Genomic DNA, 23685 nt, shown 5'->3' with positions numbered 1-23685 from the left:
GATACTCCAGTGAGCTCCAGCAGCCCCAAAGCAAGGGGATGTGGGGCACAACTCCCCTGTGTCAATGGGGCTCGTCCTTGGGCAGGGTCATGTGCAGCCCCTTGGTGGCACAGGGCCCGCAGGCCAGGGCTGGCCCCCCGGTATTGACAGCCCCACTAATGACAGGGAGTGTGACCAGGGGCAGGAGCAGGCGGCGCGGGGCCATCGACCGCATCGACCGGCAGTGCTGGGCGGCAAGGGCACGGGGGTCCATGGAGGGGGCAGGGGGACGTCAATGGGTAGTAATTAATGGTAACGAGGCCACGTGTGCGGGGCCAGGGCTATTGCTGGCCACGTCCCTCTGCTTGGTGCAGCCGAGCGCAGTTATAAAGGGCGGCCAGGCGACCCCTGAGCCAGAGCGCAGCAGAGTCCCCCACGCCAGCCCAGGTAAGATGGTGATGGATGTGGGGTCCCTTTGGCGCCAGCGCTGCCTGCCAAGTGCACGTCATGGTGTGCCCTGACATGCCATGCCAGGAGACCATGCCTGCACTGCCCTGCTCCGGCTTTATCCCAGCCACAGGACGCCTCCTGCTCCAGCACTGCATCCCGAGCACCCCAGTACCGGCACAGTAGCCCAGCAGGCTCCAGGCACTGAGGTGAGGCTGGGTGCTGCCTCTGCAGTCCCTCAGGGGTTATACCTGGATACCACCCCCCCCCAGCTCTCGGCTTACTCTTCTCTTTCTCTTACAGGCAGCTGAGCTCCGGGTCCTCCCACCTCCGTCTGCCCCTGTCTCTGTCTGATATGTTTGATATTAGGTTGTTTTATTGGAAAACCAACTAAATATCAAACATATTCTTACAGCGCCAGGGACGCCCAGCACCGACTTGGCCAGATGCTGTCTGTGCCCTGCCTCAGGCAGGGGGGCCCTCTGCACCCTGTCCTGCACCCTCTGCTAGTCCTCACTGCCACAATAAAACCTGTCTGCCCATTTCCATGGGACTTGAGAGGGGGAGCCCAGAGCCGTCCCGGGGGTTGGCGGAGGTTTGGGATGGCAGCGGGGTCAGCGCTTGCCACCTGTCCCCCCGCTCACGCCAGGGATGATGACAATACAAAGGCCCGTGGCCCCGTGCCCACCACTGCCTCCACTGCCCTGGCATGGGGGGGTTATTTATGGAGGTGCAGCCACTGCTCAGGGCTCTTGGTGGGCACTGTCCCCCCCGGTGCCCTGTCCACGGTGCCAGGAGCTGCCACCAGGTCTCTGTCCCCCAGGTCCCTGGGTGCTGACCCCTTTAGCCCTGAACATCTGTCCCTGGGTGGGAGCAGTGTGTCTCTTCCATAGGAGATTCTAGCCTGGTTTATGAGGCCAGTGGGGCTTCTGGGCTGGCACAAGGAGGCTGCAAATCCCTCGGCTGCAGACGAAGCGCTACCACTTGCCCTGAGAATTCCTCCCTGCGTCTGGGGAATCTGCTCCTCCAGCTGCCAACAGCATCCTCCACCTCAACACCAAGCACCAGCATGGCCGGAGCTGGGCTCGGGGCTCAGCAGGCTCCGGGGGGGCTCTGCCCCTGCTGCTGGGTGCAGTTTCCCCTGCTGCTCCCTTGCAGAGCCAAACCCTCTCGGCCAAGCCCCTGCTCCCAAAATAGCGCCAGGCTGATCTTGCCCTTTTCCATGCCGCCCCCAGGCAGGGCCACCAAAACATCCTAAACCCCCCCAGGAAGGCAAATGGGGGGCGGGGACTTCGTGCCAGTGCTGCACGGACCCAGTTCAACATCCTGAGGAAGCGCTTGGGGCACCAGCCAGGGTGTCCCGTTGCATGGGGGGAAGGGGCACCTGGGACAATGTAGGACCCCCTCTCGCAGACCTGCTGCTGCTTTTTATAACACCCCAGCTGTCTTCGGGAGCCCAAATAAGGCTGTGACCACCCGGAGCCCCCAGGATGCACAATGGGTCCCGAGCACAGACTTTTTGGGAAGGTGGGGAGGCGGGTCAGCCCAAGAAAGGCAAAGCCCCTGTGCTGGGCAGAGCTGATAAACGGTCAGTGGGGCACAGGCAACACAGCTGCGCTACCCACTCGTTGTCTGTCCTGCATCCCGCTGCCCACCGCTGCCTGTGTCCCACCAAGAATGGAGGCCATCAAGAAGAAGATGCAGATGCTGAAGCTGGACAAGGAGAATGCCCTGGACCGGGCAGAGCAGGCGGAGGCTGAGCAGAAGCAGGCGGAGGAACGGAGCAAGCAGGTAGGGCAGGCAGTCGCAGCCCCCAGCCCAGGGGTGTTGGGGGGTGGCTTCTGCCTGTGTTGAGTCACGCTCAGCCCAGACCCAACAAGACACTGCCTGGGGTATGAGAGAGCGACAGCTGCCACCATACCACAGCTCAAGGGCACCCCGAGGGCTCTCCAGGGCTTGGTCCCTGCCAGCTGGTGGGATATGGGAAAGGGATGGACACTGTGGGGCAGAGCTGGTCCCAAGAATGGGGCAGGAGGGATGCCGTGGGGCAGAGCTGAGCCTGGGATGGGGCAGGCAGGGCTCTCTTGGGGTGCAGGGGTTCAGAGTGGGGTCCACCTGTGGTGACACCACTGTCCTTCCAGCTGGAGGATGAGCTTGCTGCCATGCAGAAGAAGCTAAAAGGGACAGAGGATGAACTGGACAAATACTCTGAGGCCCTGAAAGACGCCCAGGAGAAGCTGGAGCTGGCAGAGAAGAAGGCAGCGGATGTATGTATGGGGTGCAGGGTGGAAGCTGAGCGCTGCCGTCCTCTCGTTGCCCTCCTGGTGGGGCTGCAGCCCTTCCCTATGCCTTGGGGACACAGGAAGGCCCCTGCCCGGCTCAGTGTGCTCCCAGTAAAACTGTGTAGGTGTCTAGGAGCAGAGAGTGCCCCTGTGAAGGAGGTATCCGGAGGGCAGAGCCGGGCAGCGAGCAGCCCCTCGAGTGCGGGATATGGGGTCCACGAGTCGCCAGGAAGCTCTGAGTCACGGCTGGGGGTGGAGGAGCCGAGCTCCGAGGAGGAGGAGGAGGGGGAGCCCTCATTCCCCTGCGGGCGGAGGCGCATGGGCATTGCACAGCCCGGCTATTGTTGTCCGCTGTTTCCAGGAAAACAATGGCGCGAGCGGTGCAGGGTTTCACACAGTGGCCGCTCTCCGGCCGTCACGAGGCATGAGGCCCGTTCATCACCTGTCAGGACCTGGCAGTCCTTGGGGGGCCGGGATGTCTCAGGGTCCAGTGTCGGGGCAATGCAGCCCAGCTCCGACGCAGAGAAGGCAGGAGCCGTCCTTTCCCACCGCGCCCAGGGGGAAGTGCCTGCGGCCAGCACAGCACCTGGGCTGCTCTCACTGGAGGCCAGGCTGTCACCGGGAGCTCCAGAGCCCTGGGACATTTGTCACCCTGCAGCTTTGCTTGCAGGTCCCTGTCGCCAGCCCTGCACTGGAATTGGCTTGTGTCGAGTGCGGCACTGCAGAGCTCGGGGAGCCCTTTCCCTCCCTCACACCTTTCTTGCCTCCCTCTGCTCCTTGTTGGCATTTCCCCTGCTGTCACCACATTCCCACTTGCTTCCTCGTGGATCCCTCTCTGTGGACCTGGAGCCCCTTTTCCTGGCTGCTGCTCCCCAGGGTGGTCCATGGGGTCCCCCAGTTTCCCCCTGGCTCTGGGAAGTGAGGGGATTTTGCACCGTGCAGCGATGAAAGAGCAGAGCTGCCTCCCAGGTGCTTCCAGCCCAAGAGAGAGCCCTTTCGATCCCCATTTCATCCCTGGAAACACACTATGCCACAGGTGCCATCCCAGGCAAATGCTCCTGCCACATCTACCTGCTTGGCTGCTGAGGATTTCAGGCCAGCAGCCCGGAGCCTTTCCCTTCTATCCACACGCTTGAAGCACTGCCGAATAGGCTTCGTGGGGAATGAGAGCAGTAACAGGGCTCAGCGATGTGTTTATTGAGCTCTTGGGGGGCTCCATGATCCTTATGACGCCGAGGAACACAGCTCCTGGCTCTGATGAACACTGATCTTCGCAGCGTTATCTGCCATGAGACAGAAGGGTTTCTGCCTCGGCTCAGGCTGTTGCACCACTGGGATTTGGCACATGGAAGCGGAGAGGGAGCCTGGCGGCCACAGCCCTGTCCCCGGGCGGACGGAGGGAGCAGGATCTGCTGCAAGGCTCTGGGGTCCGGGCCCCGGCAGGGTCTGGGGGCTCTCCAGGGCTGGCAGTGCCCGAACCCACGGCCAGGCCGTGCCCAAGCGTAGCCCGTGGGCTCCTCAGTGTCCGGCCACGGAGCGGGGCGGGTGTGAGGCTGCTGGCGTGGGGCAGGACGGGGAAGCCCGTGTGGGGCCGTGCGGGTCCTCTGGGCCCTGTGAGGCTGCGCCTGGTCCCTGTGACATGAGCCCGGTCCCGGAGTTCCCCCACCCGCCTGGGGCCAGTCCCGCTGCCCCCACGCCCATATGGGGCGGGTCCCGATGGACCCAGGTGCCCGTGGGGCAGACCCCGGTGATCCCCCCCAGCCCGGTGCCGGTGCCCCGTTCTCGCGTGTTCCCGTCCCACTGGGGCGGGTCCCGGTGTGTGTCCCCCACCCGGTGGCCGGTGCCCCGTTCACGCCAGGTGCCGGTGTGTGTCCCCCACTCGGTGGCGGTGCCCCGTTCACGCCAGGTGCCGGTGTGTGTCCCCCGCCCGGTGCCCCCATTCCCTTTGGTCCCGGTGCCCCCGCCGCGCCCCAGGCGTGGCGGCCGCTCCTCATCTCCCCGGTAACGCGCCCCCGGGGCGGGGCGGAAGTGACGTCACTTCCGGCGGCCGTTCCGGGCGCGGTCCCGGAGTCTGGGGGTGGCGGGGCTGGAGCGGAGGGACCGAGTATGGCCGGGGCCACCACCATCGAGGCGGTGAAGCGCAAGATCCAGGTGCTGCAGCAGCAGGCGGACGATGCGGAGGAGCGGGCGGAGCGGCTGCAGCGGGAGGTGGAGGCCGAGCGCCGCAACCGCGAGCAGGTACCGCCGGGGCCGCCGCGCGGGGGCACAGCCGGACGGGCGGCGCGCCCGGGGCCGGGGGTCGTTCCGAGCCGCGGCAGTGCCGGCGAGATGCCGGCCCGGGCCGGAGTCTGCGCTGGGACCGGGGCTCTCGCTCTGTGTCCGTGGCTCTCTCTGGGTCCCCGGGACTGGCTCGTGGTGCTGAGCAGACACCGAGCCCGGGGGCATCGGCCGGTCGTTGTTTCGCTGTTGCCGGTGTCCCGGGACGGACAGCAGCAGGGGGGGACCCGGCCGGGGGGAGGGGGAGGCCCCGGCCATCTTGTGCGGCCCCGAGCCCGGAGCTGCGCAGGTAAGATGGAAGGAATGAGCGGGCTCCCTCGGGATGTGGCCAGCGCAGGAGCCCTCCGAAGCGCTCCCAAACTCCGCATCCTGCCCGGATCCCGGCGAGCGGGGCTCTCCGCTGCCCCTGAGACCGGCAGCCGCGGGGAAACACAGGGGCTGGGCTGGGATTGCGCGGAAGGAAGGAGAGAGCAACGACAGCAGGATCTGAGCTGGCAGCGCTCGCGCTCCCCGCCGGGCTGGGAACGCCGGAAAGGCTGGGGACAGGGATGGGGTGACACGGGCAGGACCTCGCGGTGGCCGGCGCCCTTGGGCCTGGGACACAGGCGAGGCTGGTGGCGTTTTGGGGACAAGGATGGGGTGACACGGGGCAGGTCCTGGCTCGAATCTAAGCGTGACTCTCGTTGAATTTGCAGTGACTTTGCTGCGTTCGAAGCGTGAAGCTGAGCCCTGTCCCGCTCAGTGCTCGAGCCCGTGTCCGTGACAGCGCTGTGGCGCTGCCAGGGGATGGATCAGGCCCATGGCAGAAGCTCCTGCCACTCCCAGGCCTCAGCTGGGCTCTTTCTTTGCAGCCACATAAGGAATTCTCCTTGCAATAGCAGTATTGTCACGGGTACAGGCGTGTTTCTCACAGCTCCCTGAACCTCCTTCAGGGGAGAGAACCAGTGCTCCCAGTATGGTGCCCAGGGCTTGGCTGGCCCCGGGTCCTGGGGAACCCTCTTGAATTTCTTGGGGAAGCAATGTGAGTCCCGAAGGCCTGGATGAGCTTCTCACTTGATTTGCTGGGCTCTGGGTGCTCCCTGGATCAGGGCTGCCTTCCTGAAGGAAGCATGGAATAATAGGAATGTGCCACTTTGTAGCAGGGGTGCCTGGAAGTCACTTGGAAGTGTCACCCTGTGCTCTGGGAAAGCCTGACAGTTTCATCTGTATCCAGGGAGGAGCAGCAGAACAGGAGATGTAAGGGCTCTTCTGCAGCAGGGGAGAGGCACTTCCTCAAAATTAAGGGTGGTTTTTGGGTGGGTTGAGAACTGCCTGCAGGAAGTCAGGGCTAAGTGATGCAGTTCAGAGGGTCAGGAAGTGGAGGCCCACAGTACTGGTGTGTCTCAGTCGCCTGGGAGAAGGAAGGAGGAGGTCCTCCACCTCAACAGCTGGTTGCCCCTTTAATAGGGAAAATATGTACGTCAGGCACTCTCCTTCCTGGTTCTGTTTAAGGTATTGTTGTGTTCCTCTTCAGGCAGACCACTTCCCCTTTCATCGGGGTGGGTGTCGCCTCTGGACACCAGAGGGGTGTGGGCTTCTCCAGAGCTGGGTGTACCTGCATGGGAGCTCCTCTGTGCTCTCCCAGCCTGCTCTTGGAACCTGCCAGGAGTGCCTCAGTGCCCGCGGCAGGGAGAGCCCCTCTGGGAGCTGGATGCAACCAGTGTTGGGCCCCACTCTAACACTGGTGTCTTTCATCACTCTGCTCCTCCCTCCTCGCGCACGGTGAGGAGCAGTGTGTCTGCGTAGGATGCTTTATGTGCAGCTGGGATATTTTGTGTCTGTCTGGCATGTGCCTGGTCTTTGCAGAAGATCACAGTGCTGCCCTGGAATGGCTGCACTCCCGCCTGACTTCGTAATTCTGTTGGGGATTCCGGGCCGGTGGGGTGTCAGTGTCCCTAAAGCATCCGGGCTCCCCTGGGCTTTGGTTGGAGTTGACGTGGATGCGGCTGTAAGCAGGGGCCTCATGGCCAATCAGGTCATGCCCCCAGGGTCCCAAAAAGATTGCAGCAAGTCTCTAGTTGACTGTTTAGTCTGGGTCTGATCCAGAAAAGGAGTGCCACTGAAGGGATTTTCATCCTTGGCCTTGAGGTGCTTTGTTTTCAGCAGCACTGAAGGGCAGTTCCCCCCCTCTCTATCTGCCCTGACTGCATTCTGACTCAACGCTGGAGCAAGCCACAGGGTGAGGGCAGTGCTGTATTGCCTTACTGAGCACAAGCAAGTGGCTCTGCCACACGAGTGATGAACTGAGCACAAAGCTGCATGGTCTGTGTTCCCCACCATCTCCATTGCCAGCACAGCACCATGGGGGTTGGCTTGTACCTTGTGGCTTCTTTGAAGGCTGACTAGGACATGGATTGCAGTGGTTGGGGGGTGGGATGGCTTCTGATCTGTGCTGGTTCCTTAAAGCCTCAGTCACATTTGTGGTCACATTTCTGGCAAATATCTGCAGGCTGTGAGTAGTTTCACCAGCTTCCAATGTGTATGACGAAACCAAGGCAGCTATTGCTGGGGAACAGCCTCCTCAACCTGTCTCAAGACTGGAGAAGGCTTTTGCGCCTTCTCTGGATTGTTAGTGAGTCTCTGGGAGGAAGGAAGCTCTCTTCTGGGGCTGTGGGCACTGCTGCAAGAAGCCCCGAGGCTGGGCAGTGCCTGTGACCAGCCCAGCCTGCCAGCACTCAATACAGCTTGGCACATCCTTGAACCTGTTAATCCTTCGCACGTTGCTGGTGAGAGGGTTTGCCTCAAGAAACGCTCATGTCCAGATCACACCAGTAAAGTGACTCTCTGCTAAGTGGCAGCTGTCAGCACGCTCTGGTGTGGTGGATAAACAGGGCTATGATGGATGGCCTGGCAGGATCCCGGCAGCTGCAGAGGCACCCCTTGGTGTAAGTCATCTCCTTGGTGTTTATGGCTTAAACTGTCAGAGCAACGCAGGCTGACAGCGAGAAGCCTGCAGGAAGGCTGCTGTGCGGACAAAGCGTGTGGGAGGTGTTGCAGAGCTAAATGTGCTGCTTGCCTCTGGGAGAGTGGCTAAAGCACCCTGGGTTTGCTTTGGGCTCCCGTGTGCTGCTGCTGACCCGATGGCAGAGCTCAGCTGCCCTACCCGAGCTGCTAAGCCTGCACAGGCTGAGTACCCTCCTCTGCTCCCTCCAGGCTGAGGCAGAAGTGGCATCTTTGAATCGCCGTATCCAGCTGGTAGAGGAGGAGTTGGACCGAGCTCAGGAGCGCCTTGCCACAGCTCTGCAGAAGCTGGAAGAGGCAGAGAAGGCGGCAGATGAGAGTGAAAGGTGAGCAAGGGCTCCTGCTCGCACTCTGTCAAACATTGAGGGTCTGGTGCCATCAGCTTTTTGGGCTTCCCAGAGTGGGGGAGGAGATCCCACATCAAGGCTGGATGTGGGATTCAGTGCCTGCTTATGCAGAGCAGCTAAAACAATGCTGATGAACCCGAGGCTGCTGATGGCCTTGAATGTCCTGTAACCTGAGGTTAGGGAACAAGGAAGTGCCATGTGCCACCATGCATCCCCGCCTCCAAAGGAGGAGAAATAAATGGGTTCAGGGACACCATTGCCTTGTAAAGGTGGCTGCTGGTGGGGCAGCCTCTCTTCCATCTGCCTCTGCCAGCATGCTCCCTAACTGGCAGATGTCCCCTGACCTGGCCTGTGATTCAGAGGGGAGTGGTCCACTTCCAGCTGTCTGATGTGCTTCCTCATGCACACGCTGAGCAGCCTGACCCAGCTGGTGGCCTGCCATAGAAACAGACTTGGCTCTTCCTGCATTCCAGATGGGAAAGTGCTTGACTTGGCTGTGCCGAGTCCCTAAGACAGCCAGGCTTGTTCTTCTCAGCAGCACTGCACTTCCCTTGGCCTGGGAGCCCGGTGATCTGCTGGAGGAACATTCCAAGGAACAGTTAATTCCAAGCAATTGAGGTTGCTGTATTCACATCAGCCCGGGGGCTTCTGCCTTCCTGTGCCACCCTCTTCATTCAGAGGAGTCATGGCTTATTTGGAAGCACTGTGCTTCCAGGGCAGTGCTGTTAATGCTCTGAAACTCATTGCAGTGCTGGCTTGTCCAAGATTGTTTTACACATCTCCCCTCCCTGTGCTTGCTTTTGGGCAGAGGCATGAAAGTCATTGAAAACAGAGCTCTGAAGGATGAGGAGAAGATGGAACTGCAGGAGATCCAGCTCAAGGAAGCCAAGCACATTGCAGAGGAGGCAGACAGGAAGTATGAGGAGGTGAGACCCTTGGGTGCTCTAGTATGACTGACCTGGGCTAGGAGAGGCCGGAAGAGCCTCTTCCTGCTGACAGCAAACCCAGGGGCAGAGCCTGGCTCTCCGCAGAGCTACATCAGTGCTCTGCTTGGCCAAAAGCCTCTGACAGCTCCAGTGGCTCCTGCAGGCATTCATTCCATCCAGTGCTGTGCACAGCCTACAAGCACAAAACCGTCCTCCTTCCTCTTGACTCTGATTCTCCTTCCCAGGTTGCTCGGAAACTGGTGATCATAGAAGGAGATCTGGAGCGTACTGAAGAGAGAGCTGAGCTCGCAGAGTCGTGAGTAGTCCGCTTGCATGTACCTGGCACGTCTGCCTCTGCATGGGAACTAACACTGCATTGCTAACCTTGTTACACAAGGCCTGAAGCACAGGGTGGGTTTAGGTCCCTAAAGGAAAGGGATGAAAGCACTCCCCTCCTTGGAACAGGATTAGCTCCACTCAGGACATGGAGTTTGTGATGCAATTTGCCTTGGGTAGAGATGCTCTCCCCCTTTGCATGGAGGCACTCCCTGGTCATGGAGGCTGGAGAGCCTTCCTCTCCTCAGCATTCACCAGCACTGCTTTGTGCGTGCAGTCACAAGATTGTTCATGTTACTACAGAGCACAGTGCTTGTCCTGAAGTGGCAGAGGCCTCCTGGGCCAGGGGCTGAAGTGGCTTATGGGGTGGCCGAGGGCAGAGCTGTGGCTGAGGCTGGTCTCTGGGCCTCTCCAGGTATTTGCAGTAACCACTACCGGCTTCTGCACTGCTGAGTGGGAATCTGGACTTCCTCTGCTCAGTGCAGAGACACAAATACTGGTGTTTGGGCCCCTTTCATGTGTCTGGATGCTTTAGCTGACCCTTGAGGAGCTGGTCAGGATCTTTCCGTGCTCTGGGCCTTGTCTAACACAGTTGGTGTGTACGCAGCAGCAGCAGCATTGTGCTTCCCGCCCAGATGTGCATGTTGTGACCATGACTTTTTTGTGTTTCCCCCTACCCCCTTTTTTGCTCTGTGGTGGTGTGGTTTTGGTGCTCCTTTTGACCTTGCCCCCACCTGGCTTGTGCCCTTGTGTGACCGTCACTAACAGTCATTGCCGGGAGCTGCAGGAGCAGATCAGAGTGATGGACCAGAACTTGAAGTGTCTGTCTGTTGCCGAAGAAAAGGTACTAACCTTTCCTTTCTTGAACCATTAAACCAGAACTCATGTGGTCTCCTCACTATGCTCCTCCCCTCAGCTTAACTGCGTCTCTCTCTCTGTCTCCTGGAACATTCTGTCTTCTCTGCCCATAAATATCCCTGTCTGAGTGGTGGTGGCTGTCCTGTTCGTCAGAACAGCTTCCCTCCGTACAGCACGGTAAACAAGAAGCTTCTCCTTAGAGACTCCAGGTCTGGCAGAAACCTGTGTCCACATCTCACTGCTCAGCTCTGTGCCCCGTGCATGTGCTGGCAGAATACTTCGAACATGAGCTCGGAGGCAAAAAGGGAACTTGCTTTCTGCACAAAGCAGGGTCCTATCCAGTCTGATCTCAGACAGTCTCCTAAAGAACTTCCTGGTCTTCCCTGCACGTGGATTCACTTCTTGTCTCCTGTCTTTCCCTCCCACTTCTTCTTTTCCTTTTTTTCCCCCCTTTCCTTACAAAACCCCACAGTAAATGTTCCGAACTGGAGGAGGAGCTGAAGAATGTCACCAACAATCTCAAGTCTCTTGAGGCTCAGGCTGAGAAGGTAGGGCTGCCTGTCCCAGGGCCAGAGACATTGCTGTGGTGCTAGGAGGGTGTGTGAACAGCAGAGCACCCACTGGGGTGGAAATGATTCAACTGCAGTCTTAAGCAAGCCAGGAGAGCTGTGCTTGCTCTGCTGGGAGGGCTAACGTATTTCATTGGAGGGCTGTGGAAGCTGGGGTGCGGGAAGCCTGGCTGCCCTTCCCTGCCTTGGGGCAGACTTCATCAGCCAGGATGTTTAAGCTGCTAAAATGTTAAGATGAGAATTTTTCTGCACCCAAGTTTGTGTTCCATGCATGATGTGGGACTTGCAGCCTGACCCAGTCCTGTTGGACATGGGTAAGGATGTGAACAACTCCCAGTTGGAAGGTTCTGTGGGCATGTGTGCTGCAGTGAGGAGTTTATGTCTCCCTCTGTAGCTGTGGGCTCTCTGGAGGTGGGAGGTACCTGGGGCTGCTGACTGCTGTCTCCTTTTTCACAGTACTCTCAAAAAGAGGATAAATATGAAGAAGAGATCAAGATTCTGACCGATAAACTCAAAGAGGTAAGTGACCATGTCAGGATCGCCCAGCTGGGTGAACTGGCCTCAGCTTGACTGCGAAGAGATGTGGAGGGTGGGAGACTCCATGTCCTCGGACATGATGCCCTTTGCTGTAGAGCTGTTGCACTAACTGGCTTATTTCCGTCTGGCAGGCGGAGACCCGTGCTGAATTTGCTGAACGCTCTGTAGCCAAGCTGGAGAAGACCATTGATGATCTGGAAGGTACATTCTGGGGATAGGAAACCAAGTAATGTGTGTTGAGTGAGCAGCTAGGGAAGGCTATCTCTCATGTAGCTGGAGAGCGGAGAGGCTGCTGTGCTCCTCATTACTTGGGGCATAACCTGACTTGGCCTCCAAGGTGAGGCTTGGCAAGAGTCCTGCCCTGTGTCTCTGCTCCAAAAACAGTTCCCTGACGGAGCTGCAGCAGGTCTCAAGCTCTTGGTCCAGACACCTGGCCTTATCTAGATAGCTGGTGCATTTTGGTAGTGATGTCCTGAGGAATGTAACTAGATCCCTGTGCTCCAGCTTAATCCAATTAATTTAGGAGTGGCATAGGAAAGAAACACCTGAACTTGTAAGAATTGGTCACAATAACATCCTTGCGTGCAGAACGTCTTGCATGTGCTGGCCACTGCAAACAGCGTCTTGCGAGTCAAGCACAGGAGTCAGTGAGTCTTGAAACAGCCCCGTGAAGACTCAGACTCCCCAGTGTGAGTCCTGAATCAAGGTTAAATTGCCAGCATTTCAAGGCACAAGGTAGTCAGCCTGTGCCAAGGGTGGGTTCCTTTCCTCCTCCCATTCCTTCACACAGTTCTTCAGGAACACTCCTGAGGTCAAGCAGCCAACCATTGCAGAACCTTGCCCCAAGCCACAGAAGGAGAAGGTTCCAGCTGCCTCCCTTAAATCTGGGGCTGTGGCCAGATTCTTCTGTAGATTGCTGTGGCTGGAGTGGTGATGCTGGTAAACCAAAACCCTTACAGGCCTCCTACCGTGACCGCAGGTGTGCCTTTGTGGTCTTTCAGTGCCAGGTCTTGGAGATACAAAACACCCTTGTCTGGAGTCACTCTGGAGGTTTATTATCTAGAAATAGCAATGGTGTCAGCTGAGCTGTTCCAGAATGCAGCCAAGCAGCAATCTGAGCCACCTCATGATCCAGGACAAGCTCTCATTTGGAACTGCAAAAAGTCTTCCAAATCCCTGCATGCTCCCCTTGAAACCTGTTGATTGAGAGTTGGCTCTGGTCTACCACCTTGCTGCTGAAGTGACCTAGTTTATGACAACTGACAAAGTTCCCTGGCTCTGCGAGGCTGTTAACAGCATGCCCAGCTGTACTATAGCCCAGGCAGCCAGAGCTGGAGCAGCCTGTGCCAGTTCTGCAGGGCTCAGGGATGCATCAGCACAGTTCCAGGCCCGCCCCTCCCCGGAGGTGGAGAGCTGCCTGTCTGCTCCATTATCTGATGGAGAACACTGGTGTGGCCGGTCTGCTCCCCCACCTCACCTCGTCCTGCAGGATGGGAATTTCCTCTGATGCCCAGCTCTATTACACGACTGACTTCTCCCAAGCCAGTCTTTGCATTGAGACACAGGTGAGAACAAAGCACCTCAATTATCAGTGCTTTCCTCAGGTGTAGCAAGCTTCTCCCTAAGTGGATGGAGTTGCCCTTCCCTGCTGCTCCTCCTGTCACTGGTTCCTGCTGACCTAGCTGGACAGCTTGTTTTTACAAGGTGATGTGGTTTGAGTGCTTGGCTCTGCTGCCCTTGGAGCTGGATTGTAATCCTGGAAGGCACTTGTGGGTCAACCCGTCCTCAGGCTGCTGGAACTCTCCCATTCATTGTTGGGGATGAACACGGAGTCGTGATGGCTCTGCATCTAACTTCATTTTCTTCTGTTCATGAATCCCATCCTGCTTTTCCTGCCCCCGAGTGTTGGAAGAACTCCTTTGCCTTCCCTCATTGTTTTCCTTTTGTTCTCCTCCTAAACCTCTTCTAGATGAGCTCTATGCCCAGAAACTGAAGTACAAAGCAATTAGTGAGGAACTGGACCACGCCCTGAATGACATGACTTCCATGTAAATATGAGCTGGCTGGCGTTCGCCTCTCGCTTCAGCAGGCTGGACCGCCAGTGCTTGCTTGGTTTGCTGTGGTTTTAGTTGGAGAATCGACGGCACTGTGCCGTCCAGGTTACTTCTACAGATCTGCTCAAGGTGCCCCAGCATGCTGTCTTCTAACTCTAGGTCCTCGTGATCTGCATGTGTAACCAATTGCTGTGCTGGCCTGAGAGGGTTCTGACTGAAATTCGAGTGCAATTCCCATTCCCAGTGGGAAAGGCTTTCTCAGGAAATGTGGCTTTGTCGTCTGCTGGAGCCACTGGGCCATGGTCTCGGGATTCCTTCTGGAAGAGGCTGTGGATAGTGCTCAGGTGGATTCCGTAGGAATTGCCACAACAGGCTTGAGATGGGCCAGATCATGAACTGATCTGTGGAAGTAGCTGAACTTGTGTGTTTCTGCAACTTTGCTCCTCAGCTTTGTGTTCAGATCTGCAGTGGGTGCTGCTAATAACTGCTCTGTCTGGTCCTTGCACTAACCCAGGAGAGGCCAGGTCCTCACCCCACAGAGAAGAGCCTTAACATGAGTGTCCCAAAGTTCCCTAAGCAGAGTTTGCTGTGCACAAACACTGAAGCTTCTCTTAAAATTAGTGTCTCCTTCTGTCTCACACAGATAAGTCTTGTGATTCCAAACTCCACTTTGGATTTGTCTCTCTGCTTGGTGGCTTGTTCTGCATCTGCACCCGGCATTCACGCTCTCTTCATCTCACTCTGAATTCCAGTACCTTTTTCCAGTTACTGTGCACAGGCATCCCTGGGAACGGGTGCTGTAAAGACACTGAAGCTTGATAGCAGCAGCAGCAGCCCCTCAGTTCTGCTGCACTTGCTCCCAAACAAAGCTCCCTCTGTGCGACCCGATGTGCCAGACACGGCCTGCTCTGAGGGGCTGCCCTTTCTGTGTCGGGGGAGCTGGGAGGATGTTGTTCTCATCTGCATATCTTGTGTGGAGCCATAAAGCTCCTTTTGTGTTTCTCTTGCCTCTTGCTCGAGCATGATGTCACCTTTTTTAAGGAAAACAATTCTTGTATAAATGGCTGTTGCTTTTGAGAAATGGGTTTCTAGTGACCACTGCTGCTTTAGAGGAACTGTTTCAGCATTGCCTTCAAACCGGTGTCACCCTCGGTGGAACGCAGACCTTACTAGCACACTGGATTTTTCTTTGGGGTGTGTTACTGGCTCCCAGATGTGATGGCAGCCCTGCAGACAGGACCTGTGGGGTCAAGCGGGAGGCTGGGGGTTGCAGGAGGAGGCCCTGGAGCTGTGCCTGACTGAAGACACTCCTCATTCCTGCCTGCTCTGGAGTGTTCACCAGCACCGTTGCCAAATGCTGGCTTGCAGTGGGAGGTCACACACCTGATAGTCTCTAGTCAGGGTGTGGAAGCGAATAAATACTGCGTGAGCTCTGGCTGGTCTCCACTGGGGCAGAACTGGTTGGGTGCGAGGTGCTGCCTGTGCCAGGGGGAGGGATGTATGGCCTCTTGCTTCAGGAATGAGAAGGCACTGCAGCAGGGCTCTGAGCATCTGAGCCAGGGAATCTTTTGCAGAGCCCTCCCCTCCCCTCCCCATGCAGGGGCTGAGGGCTGCAGGATCCTTCTAGGAGCGTGGCAAGGAGCTTCCCACTGAGCACTGCCACTGGCAGTGGGCTGTGAATGCCTGGCGTGTGTCACTGCTGCACTGTTGCTAGTTGATCTGGTATCATAAACACTGGTCAGCCTCTCAAAACAGTATGTGCTGCTTCATGGTGGTTGGTCAAATACTTTTTCCTTTCTGGATTGGTTCATCTGCCACAGTGCCCGAAGAGCCCTTCGTGACCAGAGTTCTGATGAAATGGGACACTTCCCGTGGCTTTCTCAGGTTTGTGCCCTTCTGGTCTCCACATGACTGCACTGGCAGCCAGGATAATCTAGGCACACTCACCTGCCCCAGCCTGTCCCACTCTATCTTTGGTGGCAGGTCTGGGTAGGGAAGGAGGGAGCATTCAAGGAATTTCAAAGTGTGGTCTGACTCTCCTGGGATGTGGGGTGGTAGCTGTGCCTTTTAAGCACAAAGCAAGAACCCAGAACTCTTCAGTAACCCAACTGCAGCTGGAGTTGAGGATCTGGATCCTGTGGGAGGGGCAGGGCTTCTGTAAATGTGAAGGCTTCCAGTCCAGTGTTCCACTATCAGCTCTTAAGACAACAGGGATGCCATCATTGTCTGTCAGTATCTGAAGGGAGGGTGTCAGAGGATGGACCAGGTTCTGCTTAGTGGTGCCCAGCAGCAGTGCAGGCAACACATAGAAACTGATGCCCAGGAAGTTCCACCTGAACATGAGGAAGAATTTCGTTCCTATGTTGGTAACTGAGCACTGAGCAGATTGCCCAGAGGGGGTGTGGAGTCTCCCTCACTGGAGATACTCCAGAACTATCTGGACACAATCCTGTGCAAAGTGCTCTGGGATGACCCTGCTTGAGCAGGGAGGTTGGACCAGATAACCCACAGTGGTCCCTTTCAACCTCACCCCTTCTGGGATTGTTAGCAGGTGGGAGGTGGCAGCCTGCCCTTGGGAAGTGCCTCTCTCCTCACAGGGAGGTCTGGTTGCATCCTGACTCTTGCTGTGGGGAGCTGGTGGCTCTGCTCTGCACGGTGGTGTTCCAGGGAATGTTATCTAAGGCTGGGCTGTGGCAGGCCCTTTCCCTGCTCATCCGCAAGGAATCCGCTCTGGGTGGTGGATGAGTATGTGGGTGGGTGATGCAATGTCTACCCTGGGAGGTTTTGGAGGCATCTGGTCTGACTGGATTGCTGGGCTTGTGTAGGCTGGTTACTGTGAGCTGTGCTGTGACATGGGAGTGCTGCAAACACAGGTTAACTGACCAGGAGGGCCAGGTCCTGGGGCTCCCTGTGTCCTGGGGCTCCCTGGGTGGCAGGGATAGCTGGTGAGGCTGCCCTGGGGCTGGGCAGAGAAGGGAGCAGGCCAAACATGGGGTAGCTGCTGCAGACCTGGGCAAGTGTTCTATGTGGAGAAGCTGTTCCTAAAGTCTGGGAAGGGTCATGCTAAACACTCCAGTCTGCTACCTTGTGTGGGTGCATCATCAGGTCCCTGTCCACAAGCAGGAATGTTTACTTGAAAGCTGTGAGCTGTTGCACCAAGTCCTACTGAGCACAGTTCACTCTCATCCTCTGCTGCTGGGGAGACCCAGAACCAGCCTGGATCGCTTGGGGCTGGGGACTGGCATTGGGGCTGCTCAGAGCCAGCATGGAGCCAGAGTCCCTCACAGCAATAGTAACTGTTGTGCAAGCCATGGGCCAGGATGGTTTGTACCCACAATTTCCCTCAACTTCCAGACTGTGGTAGGACAGAAATCATTGGCTTCTCTGGCTGTGCCTTGGTCCCTTGGTGGCTTTAAAGAAGGGACGATCAGTCAGCATTACTGCCCTGTCCTGCAGAGCGAGTGCAGTTAGAGCAGGTCCCAAGGACTGAGAGAAGCTGAGGGTGAAGCTGAAGTTGAGCTTCCCCCTGTGTGCAGGTGTTACACTGGAGGGACTGAGCTGGGACTCTGGGGAGAGTGACATGCTTTGGCTGCTCCATGTAAACACTTGACTTTCTGGAATTTTACCCAGCTAGGTCTTGTTCAAGAGCAAAATATTCCGAGGTCAAAAGCAATGAGGAATGGTGTAGCGCCCCTTCAGAGGATGTCTGAGATTCCTAGGATCTCACAGTGCAACAAGGATTAGAAGAGAAGCCCAAGGCCAAGGCTGTGCTCTAGGCTCAGTCCTGCAGCAGAGGCATCACACTGTGTGTCACTGCAGGTGGTGCTGGTCAGTTCTGCCAGGCTGGAAGATGATTTTTCACTGCCTGGAATTCCCCTAAGTGCAGGAATTGGAGCTGTCAGGCTGGGAGCACTCTGCCCATGCAAATGAGCAGGGAGAGATGCTGAATGTGTTCTCTAGACTGGCTGGTTGTGGCTGACAGGCTGTGTGGCAGGACACTGACCACCCAGCCCTGAGAGGTGACAGATCCTGGAAAGGGACCAAACTGGTTCTCCCTTTCCGTGGAGCTGCTGACGAGCATGAGTGCTTGGCATGAGCCTTGAGGATGTGTGTGGCTGCTAGATCCCTGTGGGGCTGTAAGGACAGGGACTGGAGAGGCTGCAGAGGCAGTGGCAGCTTGTGCCCTGCTCATGTAGTTGTTCTGGGGCAGATGTAAAAGAGGACCCTGTGCTCCTAAAGTCCCTCTGTCCTGTACCTGAAGCAGTTGCTGCCTTCGGTCTTATCTGGGTTGTTAGTGTGGCACCAGGCATGTTTTCAGAGGAGGGTCCTCCAGGCCAGGGATGAGATGTTGTCATTCTTCTGGGTGTGCCTGTCCTGCTGTTCAAACCCTGTCAGTCCCACTGCAGTGTGGTGTGGCTCCCTCTGGAAGCTATTTCTGATACAGCCGTGGCAATGTTTCTGCAATGTGCTCCACCGGCTTAAAGCACATCCCAGGTCTCTGTCCTTGCTGGGGTCCAGCCCAGCCCAGTCTGCAGGCTCCTCTTCTGGTGTCTCCTTTTCCTTTCTTTGCCTTTGCTCATCTTTGGCAGCACTTTCACTTCTGCCCACACTTGGTTTCCTCTGTGATCTTCCTGAGCTGAAGCACAAGTTAGAGAAAGACAAACCTTTGGGCATAGCCCAGGCTGTCCTCAGAAGCACACGTTGTGGAGACAGCTTTTTTGATGTGCTCATCTTGGCGCTCTACTAACCTTCCCTTTCTCTCTTTTTCTCTCTTCCTCTTGCTTCCCTTATCCTGTCGCTGCTGCAGAGCGCCTGTACAGCCAGCTTGAGAAAAACCGCCTGCTCTCTAATGAGCTGAAGTTAACGCTGCATGATCTGTGTGACTGAGAAGGGGCCCACTAATCCCATTAAACAAGCTTATTGCGACCACCAGTGCTGTGGACCACAGTGAAATCTGATCATTAAGACTGGCAGACTTGCGAATTTTATGCAATTGCTGCTTTTTAATGAGGCACTTGGATTTATCCTGTAATTTATTTAAGCTTTTTTTTAATACATAAAGGTAACCTCTATTCTTGGTGAAGTCACCCCCAGACTTGGCTGTTTTTTGAGCAGTCTTGTTTGCTTGTCCAGGGGGTCCTGCCTGGCTCCTCCATGGAACCAGAATAGCTGCAGCCCCCAAATGAGGGGTGGGGTGAAGTTAGACTTACGTCTGCTTGAAGCTGCCTGTCGAGTGCTACAACTTAATTTACTGTTAGCTGAATGACTGTAGGATTTCCTGGTGCATGCAATGATGGCTTCTACCAATAAATGACTGACCTTGTGGTCTGTGAGACACTGCATACCTGTAGTACATTCCTGTCTAGGGGAGTCCTAACTGTGAAGGTTTGGGCACAGCAGTAATTTCCCAGGCCTGACCCCAGTGCAGCTGCAGAGAAATGGGTTGGGAAATCTCACAGATTTGACAGCAAGTGCCAAAATGCACAGCCTGAAGCTGTGTCCTGGGTGCCGGCAGGAAGTGTTTAAATGCTGCCGTTGCTCATGCTCGAGGAAGGCTGTTCTCTCTCTGTGCAGTTTCTGGCCCTGGGGAGGTTGGGAGTGGCTTTGGGAATCTGCCTGCACCTAAAGGACGTTTTTCTACAGCCTGTCTGTCCAGTGTCCCAGCGTGTGGATGTCTCCAGTGATATGGGTGGGCTCACCTTTGGAGTAAAGCCTACTTAGAGCACTAGCTGCTGATCTGCTCTCCTCCTGGCTTAAGGAACATGTGAGAATTGACTGCACAGCTGCCTGTAGTGTTGGGCAGGGTGCAGCTCCCTCACTTCTCGCTCTCTGCCTGTCACTGCCCCAGCTCCTGCCCCGCTGCCCTCCAGGCTGGCGGTCTGCTCCCTGCTGCTGGGCTTGGCATCCCTGCCCTGTGCTGAGGGGAAGGAGGGCACAACCAGCTGTAGTTCCAGGGGGTGGTTTCCAAGTGTGTGTTGCTCTTGGGTGCCTTGCTGGGCCACGTGTGCCAGCTGTGGAGGTGTGGAAGCCCTGGGAAGAGCTGGCTGCAGTCAGAGACACCTGCATGTGAACCACTGCCTAGAGCTCTGGCTGAGGTGCACCGTGGCCATGCTGACTGGGAGCACCGGCAGTGGGAGAGGCGAGGGCTGCACACAAGCCAGGTAACAGAGCTTCCAGCTGCACCCAGCCAGGCACTCTGGTCCAAGGATTGCTGCGGCAGCGTGTGGGGAAGGGGCTGGCACAAGCTTTCTTTGGCAAAGGGCTCTCGGTTGTTTGATGCTGGTTTGTAACTCTCAACTCTTGCTTTCTGCCAGATAAACTGAAATCCACCAAAGAGGAGCATCTCTGCACGCAAAGAATGCTGGACCAGACCCTGCTAGACCTGAATGAGATGTAATGGATCCCTGCCACTGCCTCTGCCATGTGATGCCGGCCCAGCTGCTGCTGCCCTCTGACCCTGGGGACCAGAGTTTACTTTCTGTTGCCAACTTGACCAAACACAAATCTCCTTTGTTCCAGGGTTAAAGGCCACCAGGTTGGGCAGAGCTTCAAACAGCATCATTAAGGGAAATAAACAATGCAATAATGTTTGGAGAGCATGTTTGAGATGTACACATTTTGTAACTACCTTTTTTTGTAGCAACCATTATAAACATTCCAAATAACATGCGAGGCTGGTGAGCTACACTTCAAAGCTCTTGGCTTTAAAATTTGGTATTAACCTTCTGTTAATTGGCTCTGGGCCACCCTGCTTTGGCAGGGCAGGAAACGGATGTGATGGTTCTGGCTGCGAGTCAGAGTAGCCAGGCTAGGGATGAAAACCTGTTGGGAAAACTTCCTTTCCAAGAGCTGTTTGCCAAAAGTGCAGTTCAGTTTTTCAGCTTTAAGGTAACTATGTGTTGGGAAGGAACAACTTGGGTGAAAGGCATCTTTTTTGGGTTTTTTTTGTTGTTTTTTTTTTTTAAGCCAAGCCAGTCATCTGAACAATTGAACCTTCACAGGGGTTGTGTCCCTTCCCCTCCACAACTGATGGGCTTAGAGAAGCCACTGCCCCTTGTAACCCATTGCTACCCTGGGGCTGACTTTGCCTTCACTAAGTGCTGATGCACCAAGCTTCACTGCTCATCACTGGGTTACACTTAACAGCTTAAGTACAACAGCCTTGTGTTCTTGGAGAAGTGTTTTTGCCAACCTGGAGGGAGGGAGCCAAGCCTTCCCTCCTGGCCAGGACTGCTCTTACTGTCTTAATTGGGTACAAGCCATCTTGCTGTGCATTGCTGATGTGTCGTGGTTGTGAGGTGTGAGTGTGGTAATGTCACACTCACAGCGTGTAGCTTGTGGTTTGAGCATGCTGCTTGGTTGTAGCAGTTTTTGGGGCCAATCTGGAGACAAAAACCCTATCCAGTGTTTTGATACTAAATTGAAAAATTGTGTTACTGTCTTTTGAAATAAAAACTGATCCCTCCACATGGCTGCTGGCTGCAGAGCTATACTATGTGGGCTGGTGGGGGCATGAGGGTGGGGATGAAGACTGGGGTATGTGCCCATCTCTTGGGGGCATGACCAGGCATAGGGTAAGTAGCACTTGCCAGGGCTGGAGTGCAAAAGCAGGACTGTGGAGATGAGTTCCTCAGTCAGTTTGGAGATGACACTGAGCTGGGTGGAAGTGTTGATCTGCTGGAGGGCAGGAAGGCTCTGCAGAGGGGTCTGTACAGGCTGGATCAATGGGCCAAGGCCAGTGGTGTGACAGTCAACAAGGCCAAGTGCCAGGTACTGTCCTTGGGTCACCATAACCCACTGCAGTGCTCCAGGCTTAGGGAAAAGTGGCTGGAGAGCTGGAAAACAACCTGGGAGTGCTGGCTGGCAGCAGCTGCACATAAGGTGGTGTGTGCCCAAGTGGGCAGGAGGCCAAGGTCACCTGGCCTGTACGAGCCATGGTGTGGTGGTGGGACCAGGGCAGTGCCCATCCTCTGTGCTGGGCACTGCTGAGGGACCTCAGACCCTGGCGTCAGTTTTGGACCCCTCATGACAAGAGAGACCTGGAGGGGCTGGAATGTGGCCAGAGAAGGGAACAGAGCTGGGGATGGGTTTGGAGCAGCCGAGGGAGCAGCCGAGGGAGCTGGGGGGGGCTCAGCCTGGAGAAAAGGAGGCTCAGGGGGGACCTTGTGACTTTTCACAACTCCCTGACAGGAGGGGGCAGCCAGATGGGGGTCAGGCTCTGCTCCCAGGGAACAAGGGACAGGACAAAAGGAAATGGCCTCAGGTTGTGCCAAGGGAGGTTTATATTGGATATTAGAGAAAATTTCTTCACAGGAAGGGTTGTCCAGCCCTGCCACAGGCTGCTCCATCCAACCTGGCCTTGAACATTTCCAGGGATGGGGCAGTCACAGCTGCTCTGGGCAATCTGTGCCAGGGCCTCACCATTCTCACAGGGAAAGTTTTCTGCCCAGTATCCCATCTAACCCTGCCCTCTGGCAGTGTGAAGCCATTCCCCCATGTCCTGGCACTCCAGGCCCTTGTCCAAAGTCCCTCTCCAGCTTTGTTGGAACCCCTTTAGGCACTGGAAAGCTGCATTTTCCTGAGCTAGGGAAGGTTTGGAGAGAAAAAGGGGCCATCTTGAAAAAAGCCCCAAATTCTGAGCTCAGGGTCTTTCCATGGGGGAATGGGCATGGCTGTGGCTGTGAGGCAGGAAGCTCTCACCTGGTTTACTGGCCTGGCAGTCCAAGAGGCTTCTGAAAATCTAACAGGGAGTGGGGCTGAGGGGCTGTTGTCCTGCCTGTGCTGGGCAGTGGGACACAGGCTTGTGCAGTCAGAGCAGGGGGGCTTTTTCTGAGCTCTTACTGTTGACCGGTGTCAACACCAAAACCTGGAGTAGGGGGACCATCAGGTGAGGGACAGTCAGCTGCCTTTACAGAATTAGAACTTGCCCTTAAACATTATGACTTCGAACATTGCTGCCACTATGCTACGGCCCCTCGAGGGTCTCGCGTTCCTCCAGCAGCTCAGCAGTGAGGATGGGCACTGTGCAAGCCGTGTGCCTGGCACAGAACACTTCTTTCTTTCTTCATCAGAGTCCCCTTCGACACAGAGTTCCAGCTGGATCTGATCTCCCAATGTGTCTCCATCCTCTTTCCCAGGTATGAGCAATCTGATTTGTAGTAAAAGAGACTAAAGGCAAACAGGACATTTTGGAGCCTGATTCCAAGTTTCTCCGAATGCTTCAACTTCCCTGAGTAGTTACTTGGGTGCTCTGAGGACATCCTTATTCTCTTTTGATAAAATGAAAATAATGAGAGAATTCCTGCACAACAATAAGGATGTTCATGTGAGAGCCCATTTGCTCTTCCTAACTGCACTGTGTTGTAGAAGCTGGATTTTTGGGAAAGAAAGTAAATTATAAGCTCAATTATAAATCCCTTATGTCTCCTTTTTCTTCAGGAATATCATCTTCCTTTGTATCTGCATCCACGCCATTGGCACTGGACAGCTCAGTGTTAAGGCAGAAGCAGCCTGCGTATTTTCAAATGCAGTGATTTGAAAACTGAAGTTGGCATTTCTCCACTTGATGGGGTTCTCTCCAAATCACAGTAGTTAACTCAGCTGCAGACTAACAACAGAAGTGGGCCCCAGAGCTGGGAAAGCCTGTGTCAGGATTGCCTTCATGCCACTTCTCCACTGCTTGCTGGTTTTTTCATCGTGGAGTGTTTGGATTCAGGAATTAGTTGTCAAATTATTTAGATACTTAAAGGATGAAGAATGAGAATGCTTTTGCTTCAGTCCCTGATTCCTGCCCAGAAGAGTTTCACAGTGACCACTGCTGCCACTGCCTTGTGCCTGTCCTCTCTTCCTCACTGAAACCTGGGCTCTAGCAACAGGAAGACGTTTCTGTTACAGAAATCAGCATTGCTGCCACTCTCATTGCTCTGGGACAAAGACTAATGCAACTTTTAGGTTTCCAAGCCAATTTAGGAATGCTTCTACTATTAATCCCCAGATTAATAATTTTCAAAACTAGTTGCATTTTTTAATGAAAAGCATGTTACCAAGTTACTGTTGATGGCTCTTGGGAGCAA

General features: G+C 55.8%; 1 protein-coding gene across 22 annotated transcripts; it reads left to right on the top strand.

Moving 5' to 3' along the window:
• Positions 1-861: 861 nt before the first annotated feature.
• TPM3 (tropomyosin 3) lies at positions 862-21083 on the top strand. 22 transcript variants are annotated; one of them, XM_042034584.1, is made up of 11 exons: positions 862-2217; positions 2568-2693; positions 8178-8311; positions 9141-9258; positions 9504-9574; positions 10363-10438; positions 11478-11540; positions 11690-11759; positions 13528-13606; positions 15433-15496; positions 19256-19376. In XM_042034584.1, the coding sequence occupies exons 1-11, from the start codon at positions 1924-1926 to the stop codon at positions 19331-19333; spliced, it is 1173 nt and encodes a 390-aa protein (XP_041890518.1). In that variant the 5' UTR covers positions 862-1923; the 3' UTR covers positions 19334-19376. The 22 variants fall into 22 exon arrangements, with proteins under 22 accessions (XP_041890518.1, XP_041890532.1, XP_041890531.1 ...); XM_042034583.1 differs by lacking the exon at positions 10363-10438 and adding an exon at positions 10925-11000 and having other exon boundaries at positions 1066-2217; XM_042034595.1 differs by lacking the exons at positions 10363-10438; positions 15433-15496; positions 19256-19376 and adding exons at positions 10925-11000; positions 14256-15047 and having other exon boundaries at positions 1074-2217.
• Positions 21084-23685: the final 2602 nt, after the last annotated feature.

This window comes from Corvus kubaryi, unplaced genomic scaffold, assembly GCF_017639235.1.
Source record: "Corvus kubaryi isolate FWS band 111438036 unplaced genomic scaffold, C.kubaryi_AGA036_p1.0 37373, whole genome shotgun sequence".
In the NCBI taxonomy this organism is placed as follows: Eukaryota; Metazoa; Chordata; class Aves; order Passeriformes; family Corvidae; genus Corvus; species Corvus kubaryi.
Note: the sequence above shows the minus strand (reverse complement) of the source record. Positions and strands in the feature narration are given on the sequence as shown.

Excerpts from the sequence above, each read along its gene's own strand:
- TPM3 (XM_042034584.1), top strand. The coding sequence starts at position 1,924 with ATGGGTCCCGAGCACAGACTTTTTGGGAAGGTGGGGAGGCGGGTCAGC. Across the intron at positions 11,541-11,689 it reads TGACCGATAAACTCAAAGAG|GCGGAGACCCGTGCTGAATT; the intron begins GTAAGTGACCAT and ends TCCGTCTGGCAG. Across the intron at positions 13,607-15,432 it reads CTGAATGACATGACTTCCAT|TGCCCGAAGAGCCCTTCGTG; the intron begins GTAAATATGAGC and ends CATCTGCCACAG.